Source organism: Lygodium microphyllum, chromosome 7, assembly GCF_053477565.2.
Source record: "Lygodium microphyllum isolate KBCC chromosome 7, Lygodium_microphyllum_v1.1.10, whole genome shotgun sequence".
Lineage (NCBI taxonomy): Eukaryota > Viridiplantae > Streptophyta > Polypodiopsida > Schizaeales > Lygodiaceae > Lygodium > Lygodium microphyllum.
The window spans coordinates 128229428-128243759 of record NC_141141.1 but is presented as its reverse complement, the minus strand read 5'-3'; the positions used below and the strand labels follow the sequence as shown (position 1 = coordinate 128243759).

Here is a 14332-nt window from a genome sequence, read left to right as displayed (position 1 = left end):
TACCTTCTCATGTGAAGGTTTCATATGCCGATTGTCTGCAGCAGACAGTTGTCCGTAGACAGATGAGTAGAGGGCCGGGATGGCCAAGATTCCCTATGCATCAGCCGTGGGGAGTCTTATGTATGCCATGATAGCCACCCATCCAGATATCGCTTTTGCAGTTGGGATTGTGGCATGTTATATGGCTACACCTAGCAAGAAATGTTGGGATGCCATGAAGGGTATCATGAGGCACCTAAAGGGCACAACAAATATGTGTCTTTGTTATGGCAGCGAGGATATAAGAGTCGTGGGGTACACTAACTCTGATTATGCAGGACATGCAAATAGTAGGAAGTCCGCTTGTGGCTATGTGTTCACTTATGCTAGAGGGGATATCTCTTGGATGTCCAGGGCACAGAAGTGTATGACTCTTTCTACTACTGAGGCCGAGTATATTGCAGCCACAAAGGCTTGCAAGGAGGCTACCTGGTTAGGTCGTTTGACTGTTGACCTTGGTATGACTGATGCTATGCCTACACTACATTCAAATTCTATGAGTGCCATTCAGTTAGCCAAGAATCCGCCGGTCTTCCATGCGAACACGAAACATATTGAGGTGAGGTATCACTTCATTCGTGAGGTCGTTGAGGACAGGTATGTTGACCTTGTCAAGATTTTGATTGAGTAGAATCCTGTAGACTTGCTCACAAAGAGCCTAACTACTAAGCGCTTTGCCTTCCTCAAGAATTGATGGGCATTGGATGAGATGACGTCTTTTTCCTCATCCTGTTGTACATGTGTACATGTTGTACTATCTTTTCTTTTTTCTCTCTCACTAGGGCAGATTCGCCTTTAAGTGGGAGGTTGTTGGGGGTAAATGTGCCTCCGACTAGCCGCCTGTGTATTACTACACTAACAATATCTGCCATTATATTACTGCAGGTGATAGGCACCCGTTGTCAAAGGATTTTTGAAAGCAAAGTCGTGTCTCCAAAAGACCTTGTTAAATTTCAAGATGGAAGATCAAGCAAGTGAATGAATTCAAATCTGTAACAGTAACTCCAGCATAATGTGCATTGAGAAAAAGAATATTTTTAACAATCATGTCCAATAACATTTAGTTTCAATTCCAGGCCTGATATGACTGCAATTTCCTCGAGTGATGTTGATTTGTAGTGGCGATAGGGGTTGAGTTTGAGTGGTAAGAGTAGGCATTGTCAAAGTCATGTCAGCTTGTGACAACTTTCAAAATCCATTAGAATGCAGCCCCATCTTGGTGCAGTTTCAAATAGATCTTAAACCTCTTGAGCCCTCTAGCATAGATTACATGAATTGCAGATAGCAATCTACTTCAAAGATGTCCATATGTTGGCATAGGGTACTCCAGCGCAATCTTTGTCTGCAACTGTAAATTCTTTCATGACAACCAATACATATGATCATGTTTTCCTGTCAGCTTGGAGCATACATCAGACATAAGCGAGGCTGTCATCCACTCCATGGCCGTTGGTAGTTCCACATTATACACTTTTAGTCACTGTTGAATGCTGGCACATCAATTTAATACCCCTGGCCTGGCCTCTCTGCAACACTAACAATGCATAGAGCAACACATGAGGAATTCCCCATATCAGAGACAATTTCATTCCCTTTTCTCTTGCACCTGTATCTTCCTTTCCATCATTAACTTTAGGATGAAGTGAAAGAGTAGATTCGTAATTTTTCAGGCACAAATCAGTGAATTAGTTGCGGATTTCAAATCGTCACCGTGCTCGAGTATTGTGGCTTTCACAAGACAGGTATCAATCTGGCTTTCACAAGACGGGTATCAATCTGTGGAAACGCTGCACAAAGAAACTCCAAGGGAGACTTCGACAAATATACATCAGAGCATTCCATAACTTATGAGACTTGACAGTGCTACCCTGAGAATAATCGAAGAGCTGAGCCAAAATCAATGGCGGTCATAAATCGCATTCAGGGAAGAAAAGACTACCGAAATTCGGAGCGCAAAAAAACAGGTCCATTGGCAATGAGTCGGCAATGCTATTTCCAGAAACAAATCTACTACCAGTGGAATCTTCCCCCAGAGCCATCACAAACACGAGTCTGTCAAAATAAGTGGTAACTGGATAGAAAAGCCCCTTCTTGCCGAATTTTCCTGCGCCCCCCCAGAGAAAGCTTCCCTTCCATTGACTAATGAAGCAGCCCCCAAATTAGCTTTTTTTTTTCCTTACCGTTTACTATTCACAATCCCCTTCCGCTTAATAAAGCGGCTGGCTTTTCTTTCAACCATTGAGTGATGCATGTCAAAACTATTGCTGCAGCTCTATCTGGTATTGCTGCTATTCGACTCTGCACCGAACAGAGCCATCCACATTTCCAAAATCAGTTCCTTCAAGATTATGCTTATTGCCTTGTCAAACTGCCCTGCACGGCTAAGAAGATCAACCATGAAAATGTGGTGCTCTTTTGTCAGGATGATGCCATACACAGCACTCATAGTATCAAAGTACATAAGCCCTCCTCCACTCGCCCTGCAAGACTGCAAGCAGTAAGCATAACAACAAATGTGACACTGTCTGGCTCCACATATTCTACCAACATTTTCCAGAATGAGTTGACAACCCTTTCAGCATTGCCAAGGTCAGCATACCCAGAGATTAGGGCATTCCAAGAGACAACATTTGGTACTGCTAGCTTATCAAACACTTCTTCTGCTTTTGCGAATGCACCACACTTAGCATACATGCTCACCAATCCATTGCCTAGCACAATATCATGAGTTTCCATTAGCCCCAGCCTCCGGATCTCAACATGTCAAACAAGTTCCAAAACAGTGTGAACCTTTAGAACCCTTCGCTTAATTTCCATAGCAATGATACCGAAAAGAAGTATTTGTACGGCTGAGCTAGTGGCATACCAAAAAGATCCACTTATTCCATATGTAAAAGTCTTATTTGCTGATTGTAATATAGTTAAAACCCATGTCCAATGGCTGACAACATTTGGATAGACACCCTCTAATGACATGTGATCATAAGAAGCAAGTGCCTTGACAAATGGTCCATGTTCAGCATAACCTTTTTGGTGGATTCCACATCTCGGATGCATAGCAGTTTGACATCCACCCCCTCTAATACTGCACATCCTCCGGATGGGCCAACTACCCATGATCGTTATCATCAAGATCCACAAACAGATCAATCTCATCATTATGCATTTCCGGTATATCAACAAGATTATCTGTCATATCATCTGTCTCTTCCATTGGAGTTTCTTCTCGTTGCTCTTCTCTTGAAAATTCTTCCAATGCATAATCTTCATCATCTCTTTTCTTGAAAATCTTGATTCTTTTTCCAGCAATAGGCTCTCTAAGCATTGTCCCATCCAATTCTGTCAACTCATATGTTGCATTATCAAAAACATGTCTGACTATGAATGGCCCAAACCATCTTTTCACCATCTTCCGAAGTGCAGTATGCTGATTTTCAAGGCTGCTATCAAAGACTAATACCCAATCTCCCTCTTCTATTGCACTAGGCCGCAAGAGATGCCTGCTGTCAAACCTGTCCTTATTTCTTAGTCTAGCAACCTTCAACCTGTCAATAGCTAGCTGAATATCCTCTGGTCTTCTCTCCAACTGCCGAATCTGAAGAGCTAAGAGCTCCTCTCTCGTCAAATCCTCCTGCCAAGGTAAAACTGACCAAGTCAAAGCACAAGTCTCAGTCGGCATAATAGGTTTCTGACCATACATCAACTCTGTAGGCATATATCCTGTGGTAACACTATGAGTCGTACGATCAGTCCACAAAGCAAATGGTAGAAGTCTCGGCCATTCTCCAATCCGTCCTCTGCATGCTTTGGCTAATGCTTTCACTATCGGCGGATGCCCTCTTTCACTCTTCCCATTTCCCTCTGGATTATATGTTGTAGTTAGAGCTAACTTGATTCCTAGCTGAGAGAAAAACTCCCTAGCTTCATCTGCATCCAATTCACCGTGATCCGCAGTGATTTTACCCACACAGCCATACCTGCAGAAGATTTCTTCCAATAAGAACTTACACACTGCACTAGTGGTCTTCGTTCTCAAAGATCTGCCCTCAACATGATTGGTAAGATCCTCTCTAGCCAAAACAATGTATCTCATCTGCCATAGACCCATAGACATAGTAATCAAATCAACTACCCACTTATAATGAATGCATAGTGGATAGGTCGGATGAAGCTCATCTCGATGATGCACTGCGGAATACATCTGACAGTCTCTGTAAGTCTCAACAAAGTGAGAAACATCTCTATACATGCCTTTCCACCAATATTTCTCCTTGATTTTCTCATAAGTAGCCCACACTCCTCTATGACTAGCCCAAGGACTCTCATGAAACTCCCTCATCACCTGTAACTGTGTCTCTCTATCGTAGACAACCCGCAAAGGTAATCCACCTCTTTTCTTCGGATGCTTCCAAAGAAATCCGTCCTTGAGAAAATAGCCATAGCTTTCCTTCCAATCTTCTTGAACTCTTCATCTGTCCATTCATCTCTTTTGCTTAGTGTACTAAGGTAGTTGCCAATCTGCAACCAATCTCCAATATAGAGTTCTTCTATGAAAGCCACAATATCATAGACATGACAAACATGATCAACCATAATGGCTGAAATTTCTGCATCATCCTCTTCTGCAAATAGAATCTCCTCATCATCATATCTGGCTCTAGATAGCATATCTGCCGCTGGATTATCCTTCCCTGCTATGTGTTTAAATTCTGGATTTAATGACTTGATGTATGCAATCCATCTTAGCATATCTATATTCGGAGTAGAGCAACTCGTAATCATACCAATCAATGGCAAGCAATCTGTCTCTACCACAACTGAAGCTACAATAAAGTACTCCTTGTCACATTTGAGAGCCGTAACAATCCCCAATAACTCCCTCTTGATTTGCGGATATCTCCTCTGTCTCTCGTTTAGGACTTTCACCCCAAACCGAATAGCATACCTATTTCCATCTGCATCATCTTGACCCACAGCCCAACCTATGCCAATTGGACTAGTGTCAACTGTCAATACAATAGGCTTTCCACAATTATAATCCGCTTTCCTGAGAGTAGGAGCATCCTGCAATAACTTCTTCAATTTTCGCATGGCTCTAGTGTGGCTCTCATCCCAATAGAATTTCTGCCCCTTTCAAAGCAGCTAATATAAACAATCTGCTATGTGTGCAAAATGAGGTATCCAAATCATATAAAACACACAAGGTCCAATGAAGCTCCGTACCTCTGAAGTGGTAGAACAATACTCCACAATCTTGCCTATAGCATTCACCTTATCAGGTGAGGGTTTCCTGCCATAATATCCACACATATGTCCAACAATGACAACCTCATTCACTCCAAAAATAGATTTTTGCCCTGAAAGTGTCAAGTTTACTTCTTATAACCTGGCCAAAATCTTCTCACATGCTGAAATATGATCAGCCACAAAGTATCTGCATCCCTGATTATTTAGACTCTCATTTTTCTCTTCTTCTGCACACCCCTTAATGGGCACATCATCCAAGAAAGGCATAGTAAGTTGAGGTATGTAACCTCAAAGGACCTTATGCATGGCATTCATCATATGCGCAACAGAATTAGTGGCACCTTGAGGCAAGGTACACATCCTGACAAGCCCAACAGGAGTTCTCATGGTGGTTATGTCCCTGCTTTCCAAAGCCAGCTGAAACTGATCATATCCTGAATACAAATCACCTAAAGAATAGATGGCACGTCCAGCAAATGCCTCTGCAAACTCATCCATAACTGGACCTATACCAACATTCCTGATAGTAACTCTGTTTACTGGCTGCATGTCCTGTATAAATCGAAGAGTACCATTCTTCTTTGGAACCGTAAACCACCTGTTTGAGTATGGTGCAGATGAAGGCTCAAGAATTCCCATCCTGATTTTCTCATTCAATAAATCAATCATCTTTGGAAGGTGTGCTTTAGGCACTGGAATAGGTCGGAGATTCCATGGAATATGAGGAATAGTAAAAATGATCATAGGAGCAACAATATCTGGATTCACACATCCAATCTCATGCGGGAAAAAAGCAAATCCCCTTCCATGTCGCTCAAGCATCTCCTGAAAGCACTCCTTCTCTATGGGTAACAAAAAATCACCATTTACAATTTTCAATTTAGCAAGAGTCTCTGCTGAAAATTTATGACCAATATGCTCCAGATTCCTCAAAATTGGCTGTTTGGCAGTCCTCTCTATTTGCTGATCACTGTCAGGTGGAAGCGGTACAACTACTGGCTTCACCTTCTTATCCACAGTTTTGTATTTCGTGTCAACCCTGGCTTCATTATGCTCTTCTGCATTACTCAAATCTTGCTGTAAATCAGCAATTCTGCACTCCAATGGTTGAATATCCTCAGCCCTCTGCTCTATGGACTGCATAGGAACAGCCCTAAACTCTGAATGCTGAAATATTTCAGCAGTAAACTCTGTTGGCTGAAAGTTTTCAGCCCTCTGTGTCTCTGAAAGCTGATCATAACCAGCTGGAAACTCTGTTTGCTGAATTTCTTCAGCACTCAACACTTTTTGCTGAGCCACCTCAGCCTCTGACTCAATCTATGACACAAAATCTGCAATTTCATGAAACATGTCCAAGGATTGCACTAATACATTACTGTGACAACTCTGCATATCAGTTTTCAGCATATCTTTCATCTCTTCCATCGTATATGCACAAATCATACTGTCATACATCCCATCTATGTGCTCATCATCCTCCAAAATTCTTGCATTTTTCAAATTTTTCTCCTTCCTGCATATGTGCTGCCTGGCAGCTCTAGGCAACCTAGAAATCTTCTGATAGCTCATCGAACTTTTTGCTGAAATCCCAACAAAACCGGAGGAGAAAACACTGCTGCCAGGAGGCAAGAACTCTAATCTCCTCTGCTCTGTACCACCGTCGTCTTGCGAAACAGCGGTACCTAATGAAAACCCGAATCCCTCACAGTGGGCAAAGGTGCATCTCTAAGAGTATCTCTGTTTCTAACATGGTTCACACACACAGTCATAAAATGAACTGCTCTCATGCCATCTTTACTGCAAATCCGTGCATAAGCAGAACCATCATCCATTACCTTTGTTTCCATGCGCATCTCTGTGATGAATGGCTGTCCAAGAATTATGGGATAAGAGAATGAATCCTGCACAAAGAAATGGAAATCCTCCTCTACATCACCAATAGAAACCCTGACACTAGGACAGGCAGCATACAAATCACCTGCAGTGTTATTGGCGGCTCTCATACGCCACCCATGCTCTACATCCATAGGCCATCTGTTACTCTCATAAACTCCACGAACTATGAGATTAATCTCTGAACCATGATCCACCAAAGCAACATAAGGCACCTGTTTCTCTCCAATCTTTACCATCGTCTCTGTAGTTGCCCTAGCCCAATGACTCCGCGAAAAGTGACTACACGGTATCAAGACAGGCTCATCAATTTCAGCATAATGCATAGGCTGAACCCTCTTCTCTACTTGCGGAAAAACAGAAGCATTTTCAACCATAACCTCATCCTCATCCTCATCCAACTCCCCAATCAAAACTCCCTATGTATCAGTGGTAGGCAATGCATGTCTTTTCCTCTTCAGGACCTCCTGAAACTGATCCTGAAACTCTCTTTTCGAGATGCCCAAAACCTCAAAAATAGTGAAAGTCACCTCACTGCCAAGTATCTTGTCATTAAAGATTTTCTTCATGTCTGTAGATGTCTCAATATCGGACATCAAAAACCATGGCTGCTTTCTCTCTCTAGGCTCTTGCCTCTTTTCTCTCTTTTGAGCATCTTCCATCTGTCGATCTGGCCCTGGTTTCAAAGACGGTCCTGTAGTAGGTGGTGTAACAAACTCACCCCCTCTAGTTCTTTTAGCTGCACTTGGATTTTCTTCATCCCTCTTACACTTCTCCTCAACAAGTACATATGCTCCCTAAGACTTAGCCAAATAAGCATAAATAGAGTACCTGTCAATAGGCGAATCCCAACCTGTCTCTGATCTGATGCTAGAGCCTACACTAGTCAAAACAGTTTGCTAAATTTTTCCCTTGTTTGCAGTCTCCATAGCATAAGTCCATAGTGCTGACTGAGTCTCTGATCCCTTCTCAATCTGGACTCCATATGCAGAAGCATCACCTCTAGCTGTCACATAAGAAGTACGCGCAGCCATGTCATCCACTAACTTCTTCATTCCACCTTTACCAAAGTTGGTAGCAAGTGGAGCTCCTGTCTCAGTCAACCAAATCTTACCATCTTGTCCCCAATATACCAAATTCTTCCTCCTTGCATCCTAAAAATATTCACAATCCCTGCAATGCTGATGGTCTGTACTATCGCACCAAATACATCTCCGATCTCTCCTAGGTGCACTAGGAGCACTCCTAGGTGCAGTAGGAGCACTAGAAGAAGTAGTAGGCGCAGTCAAAGTAAACTGCTCTTTCAATTTTCCCACCAACTCTGCTCCTAGGAGTGATAGAAGTAGGCATAGGAGCAGATGATGGTGTCAGTTTCATGGAACCATTTTGTAGGCGGGTCTTCCATATCCTCCTCTTAGTCAAAGTCGAAACTGCATCCTGGGCATCCTGCCAATCCGTTTTAAGTCCCATAGGCTTCATGGGATCCTCAAGAAGCTCTCCCAATTCTTCCTGAAGAGCAGGATCTGCAGCTTGCAAGAAAAGCTCAACTTTTTCAACATCCAATGCTCTTTCTTCAATGGCATCAAGCTGACTATACCTCTCTTCAAATTCTTGAATCAACTCTGAAGCAGCTAGACCTTTGTTTGGCATGTAGACCCACTCTCGGAATGACCGCCAAGTAGCCATACCAAAGTCCTCAATGAAATATTCTTCTTTCAAGGCCTTCTTAAAATCTTGCCAATGTGTATTTTGAATAAAAAGATCAGTCACTTTCGCCCTCAAAGCGGGTGTGACCAGACGAAGGAAGTACTTACTCATAAGTCCAGCTGGAACTCCAAAAAACCCCATCTTGATCTCATATGTCTTCAAATATGCTGAAACATTACGGCCATCAAATAGCTTCTCCTCATTCTCAACTGCTTCAATCGCCTTAGTCGCGCTGTTTGCATTCTCCTGCTCCGAATAGAGTTGCCTTTGCTGAGACAACTGTTGTTGATGCAATTATTGTTGCTGCTGCATATACAATTGTGTCTGCTGATTTTGGAGTTGCATATACATGGACATATTCTGCAAAATCTGCTTTAAATCCTCTGTTGAAGTACTTGTCGTAGCAGTCATTGATGGAGCTGAAGTAGAGGACGCAGCTGGAATCATGGATGAGGCTGAAATAGAGGCTGAAGTATCTCCCATCCTGAAATTTCTGCGACGCTTTCACGTCGAGTTCACCAAAGATGTCAAAGGATTTTCGAAAGCAAAGTCGTGTCTCCAGAAGACCTTGTTAAATTTCAAGATGGAAGATCAAGCAAGTGAATGAATTCAAATCTGTAACAGTAACTCCAGCATAATGTGCATTGAGCAAAAGAATATTTTTAACAATCATGTCCAATAATATTTAGTTTCAATTCCAGGCCTGATATGACTACAATTGCCTCGAGTGATGTTGATTTGTAGTGGCGATAGGGGTTGAGTTTGAGTGGTAAGAGTAGGCATTGTCAAAGTCATGTCAGCTTGTGACAACTTTCAAAATCCATTAGAATGTAGCCCCATCTTGGTGCAATTTCAAACAGATCTTAAACCTCTTGAGCCCTCTAGCATAGATTACATGAATTGCAGATAGCAATCTACTTCAAAGATGTCCATATGTTGGCATAGGGTACTCCAGCGCAATCTTTGTCTGCAATTGTAAATTCTGTCATGACAACCAATACATATGATCATGTTTTCCTGTCAGCTTGGAGCATACAGCAGACATAAGCGAGGTTGTCATCCACTCCATGGCCGTTGGTAGTTCCACATTATGCACTTTTAGTCACTGTTGAATGCTAGCACATCAATTTAATACCCCTGGCCTGGCCTCTATGCAACACTAACAATGCATAGAGCAACACATGAGGAACATTCCCCAGATCAGAGACAATTTCATTCCCTTTTCTGTTGCACCTGTATCTTCCTTTCCATCATCAACTTTAGGATGAAGTAAAAGAGTAGATTCGTAATTTTTCAGGCACAAATCAGTGAATTAGTTGCGGATTTCAAATCGTCACCATGCTCGAGTATTGTGGCTTTCACAAGACGGGTATCAATCTGGCTTTCACAAGACGGGTATCAATCTGTGGAAACGCTGCACAAAGAAACTCCAAGGGAGACTTCGACAAATATACATCAGAGCATTCCATAACTTATGAGACTTGACAGCGCTGCCTTGGGAATAATCGAAGAGCTGAGCCAAAATCAATGGCGGTCATAAATCGCATTCAGGGAAGAAAAGACTACCGAAAGTCGGAGCGCAAAAAAATAGGTCCATTGGCAATGAGTGGGCAATGCTGTTTCCAGAAACAAATCTGCTACCAGTGGAATCTTCCCCCAAAGCCATCACAAACACGAGTCTTTCAAAATAAGTGGTAACTGGATAGAAAAGCCCCTTCTTGCCGAATTTTCCTGCGCCCCCCCAAAGAAAGCTTCCCTTCCATCGACTAATGAAGCAGCCCCCAAATTAGCTTTTTGTTTTCCTTACCATTTACTATTCACAATCCCCTTCCGCTTAATAAAGCGGCTGGCTTTTCTTTCAGCCATTGAGTGATGCATGTCAAAACTACTGCTGCAGCTCTATCTGGTATTGCTGCTATTCGACTCTACACCGAACAGAGCCATCCACATTTCCAAAATTAGTTCCTTCAAGATTATGCTTATTGCCTTGTCAAACTGCCCTGCACGGCTGAGAAGATCAACCATGCAAATGTGGTGCTCTTTTGTCGGGATGATGCCATACACAGCACTCATAGTAGCAAAGTACATAAGCCCTCCTCCTCTCGCCCTGCAAGACTGCAAGCAGTAAGCATAACAACAAATGTGACACTGTCTGGCTCCACATATTCTACCAACATTTTCCAGAATGAGTTGACAACCCTTTCAACATTGCCAAGGTCAGCATACCCAGAGATTAGGGCATTACAAGAGACAACATTTGGTACTGCTAGCTTATCAAACACTTCTTCTGCTTTTGCGAATGCACCACACTTAGCATACATGCTCACCAATCCATTGCCTAGCACAATATCATGAGTTTCCATTAGCCCCAGGCTTCGGATCTCAACATGTCAAACAAGTTCCAAAACAATGTGAACCTTTAGTACCCTTTGCTTAATTTCCATAGCAATGATACCGAAAAGAAGTATTTGTACGGCTGAGCTAGTGGCATACCAAAAAGATCCACTTATTCCATATGTAAAAGTCTTATTTGCTGACTGTAATATAGTTAAAACCCATGTCCAATGGTTGACAACATTTGGATAGACACCCTCTAATTACATGTGATGATAAGAAGCAAGTGCCTTGACAAATGGTGCATGTTCAGCATAACCTTTTTGGTGGATTCCACTTCTCGGATGCACAGTAGTTCGACACCGTTAGAGTCACTTATTCTTTATTCTTTTAGTGATAGTTTGAATAAAGGAAGGCCCGACCACACATTGTGGACGTTGGAGTTTTCACTTTTGACTCTCTCTCTCTCTCTCTCTTGGCTCTTGCTCTTCATCCCCCATTGCTCTCACCACCAAGCTTCTTCGTCTTGGGTTCCACTTCCCTTTAATTTAGTGTTGGTGCTAAAATCAATAAGCTCTTTAACTTTGGAATTGCCTTCGTATGCTATTTACCCCACCAAAACTTTTGCACTTTTCTGAAGAGTTGATATAAACTTTTAGCCACATGAGCAAAATGCGGTATTAAGTAAAAGACACATGCACTTAAAAATATTCTCACCTCGGACACATTCAAACGTGTCTCCTGCATCCTGCTTATGGCATCAATCTTTACTAGTGAGGTCTTTTTCCCATATGGTCCACACATGTTCCCAACAACTAATACTTCCTCCACTCCAAAACTCGACTTTTCTTTTGATAGAGTCAAATTCACTTCTTCAAGATGGCTCAAAATCCTATCACAACAATCAATAATATGATTAGCCCACAAATCTTCTACATCCATTCTCATTCAATTCTTCATTCTTCTCATAGATATCACATCCTTTGATCGGCACATCATCAAGAAAGGGTAAGGTCAACTGAGGAATATACTCCCTCAAAAATGCATAGCATTCATCATATGCACCACTGAATTGGTTACTCCCTGTGAAAGCGTACACATCCTAACCAATCCAAGTGATGTCTTTATGATAGTGATATCCCAACTTTCCAATGCAAGCTAGAATTGATCATATCTTGAATATAAATGACTCATAGAGTAATTTTCCTTGCCTACAAATGCTTGTGCAAATTCATCCACTATTGGGCTTGATCCAATTTTCCTTATGGTGACTTAATTAAGTAGTTGTAAATCTTGTATAAACCTCAAAGCACCATTCTTCTTTAGAATAGTAAACCGCCAATTTGAATATGGAGCTGAAGAGGGCTCCAAAATCCCCATGGCACATGAGGTATTGTAAAGATCACCATATGTGCAACTATGGTCAGATCAACATATCCAATTTCATTTAGCTAAAATGAAAGTCTTTCCCATGCCTTGCCAACATCTGCAAGAAACAAGATCTTCCTTTGCAGAGGCAAAAGAAAGCTTGTATCACCAATTTTCAGCTTTTGTAAAGTTTCAGCTAAATTTATGTCCTACTCCATGTGGATCCTGTAAACTAGGCTATTGAGTTATTTTTTCAGCCAACCATCACTTTCAAGTGGTAAAGGCAAAACCACATGCTTAATCTTCTTTGCAACTATTTTGTACGCTAAATTTATGTCCTACTCCATGTGGATCCTGTAAACTAGGCTATTGAGTTACTTTTTCAGCCAACCCATCACTTTCAAGTGGTAAAGGCAAAACCACAGGCTTAATCTTCTTTGCAACTATTTTGTACTTTGTATCCACCCTTGCTTCAGCCCTCTTTTGCAAACCATATCGCAGCCCATAACATTCATGCTTAGCAAACTCTTGAATGAGTTCATACATCTCTAAAGTTTCAACAAAAATAACCTATTTTTCTACCTTGTTTTTAGCATTAATTGTTGTGGAAATTTCAGCCACTATATCAACATCAACTAGCCCTGAAAACAGCCTTGAAATACCTGCATTTGCAGCCATTAAACTATATATCTTTAGCTCTTTATTAGCCCATCCTACATATTTCTTTTTAGACATTCACATGGTTGAGATATTCTTAAAACTACCAAGACTACATGTTGTCCATTCCTGTAATCCAAACACAAACACAATTTCCCCCTTTCTTGGAGGCATACTTATCTTCCTAGAGGCACTGCCAAAGCCTCCACTTATAGCAATGTTTTCTAAAAACCCTTATACTCTCGTGCATCAGGTGGCATGGGATTATCCAACAACTTATCCCAATTGCAGGGATGATTCACACAAATAGTGAGAAACTATACCACATTTGTATTGTCTTTACTCCAAACCCGAGCATATGAAGAACTATCATCCAAGGCTTTTGTTTCCAACCTTGATATCAAAATATAGGATTGCTCCAAAATCACTGAATAACTACATGAATCCTACACAAAAAAATCATATTCATCCCTAACACATCCAATAGTCATGGATACATTCGGACAAGCTTCATAAAGATCCCTTGATGAATTGCTTGCTACCTACATGAGCCATCCCAAATCTACACCAATCGGCCAACCTCCATTCTCATACAAACTACATGCCATAACATTGATTTTGAAACCATGATCCAAGAGAGCTATGCAAGGCTTCGCTCTTTCTCCCGCTTTAACAATTGTCTTTGTTGTAGCACGAGCCCAATGCATTCGTGGTGAATAATGATTGCTTGGAATAAAATGAGCATCTTCTTCTTCATGTATTTGTTGATGGACATCCCCTTTATACATAGCCTTCTCTCTATACTTATTGGCTGGCCATATAAGACCAATTTTAGCCACAAGCTTACTGTCTACTGATACCACTGTAAACGCCCCGAACAACGTAGTATGCTTAACAATTATGATATTCGCTTGTTTTTTAGATTTAATATAAAAGAGAATGAACACTTAAAGCTGAAAATGAAAATTACTCACAAAATTACAGCCATGAAAATGTAAAAGTAATGGAGACAAGATTGAGGGTTGAAGATGGGCAACCCCTCCCCCCCCCCCCCCCCCCCCCCCCGAAGGAATGTATTTCTGCTCAA

At 41.6% G+C, this 14332-nt stretch overlaps 1 protein-coding gene across 1 annotated transcript; it reads right to left on the bottom strand.

Annotated features, from left to right (window-relative positions):
- Nucleotides 1-2311: 2311 nt before the first annotated feature.
- On the bottom strand, nucleotides 2312-11249 carry LOC148033940 (pentatricopeptide repeat-containing protein At2g34400-like). The gene is made up of 3 exons (XM_087680976.1): nucleotides 10973-11249; nucleotides 2611-2750; nucleotides 2312-2527 (listed from the first exon to the last, which is right to left on the bottom strand). The coding sequence occupies exons 1-3, from the start codon at nucleotides 11247-11249 to the stop codon at nucleotides 2312-2314; spliced, it is 633 nt and encodes a 210-aa protein (XP_087537102.1).
- Nucleotides 11250-14332: the final 3083 nt, after the last annotated feature.

Bases quoted from the DNA above. Each gene is read 5' to 3' on its own strand.
- LOC148033940 (XM_087680976.1), bottom strand. From the start codon at position 11,249: ATGGAAACTCATGATATTGTGCTAGGCAATGGATTGGTGAGCATGTAT. The intron at 2,751-10,972 runs GTACTTTGCTAC...ATATTGTGCTAG, and splicing joins GCGAGAGGAGGAGGGCTTAT to GCAATGGATTGGTGAGCATG. The intron at 2,528-2,610 runs GTTGTCAACTCA...TACTGCTTGCAG, and splicing joins ACCTTGGCAATGCTGAAAGG to TCTTGCAGGGCGAGTGGAGG.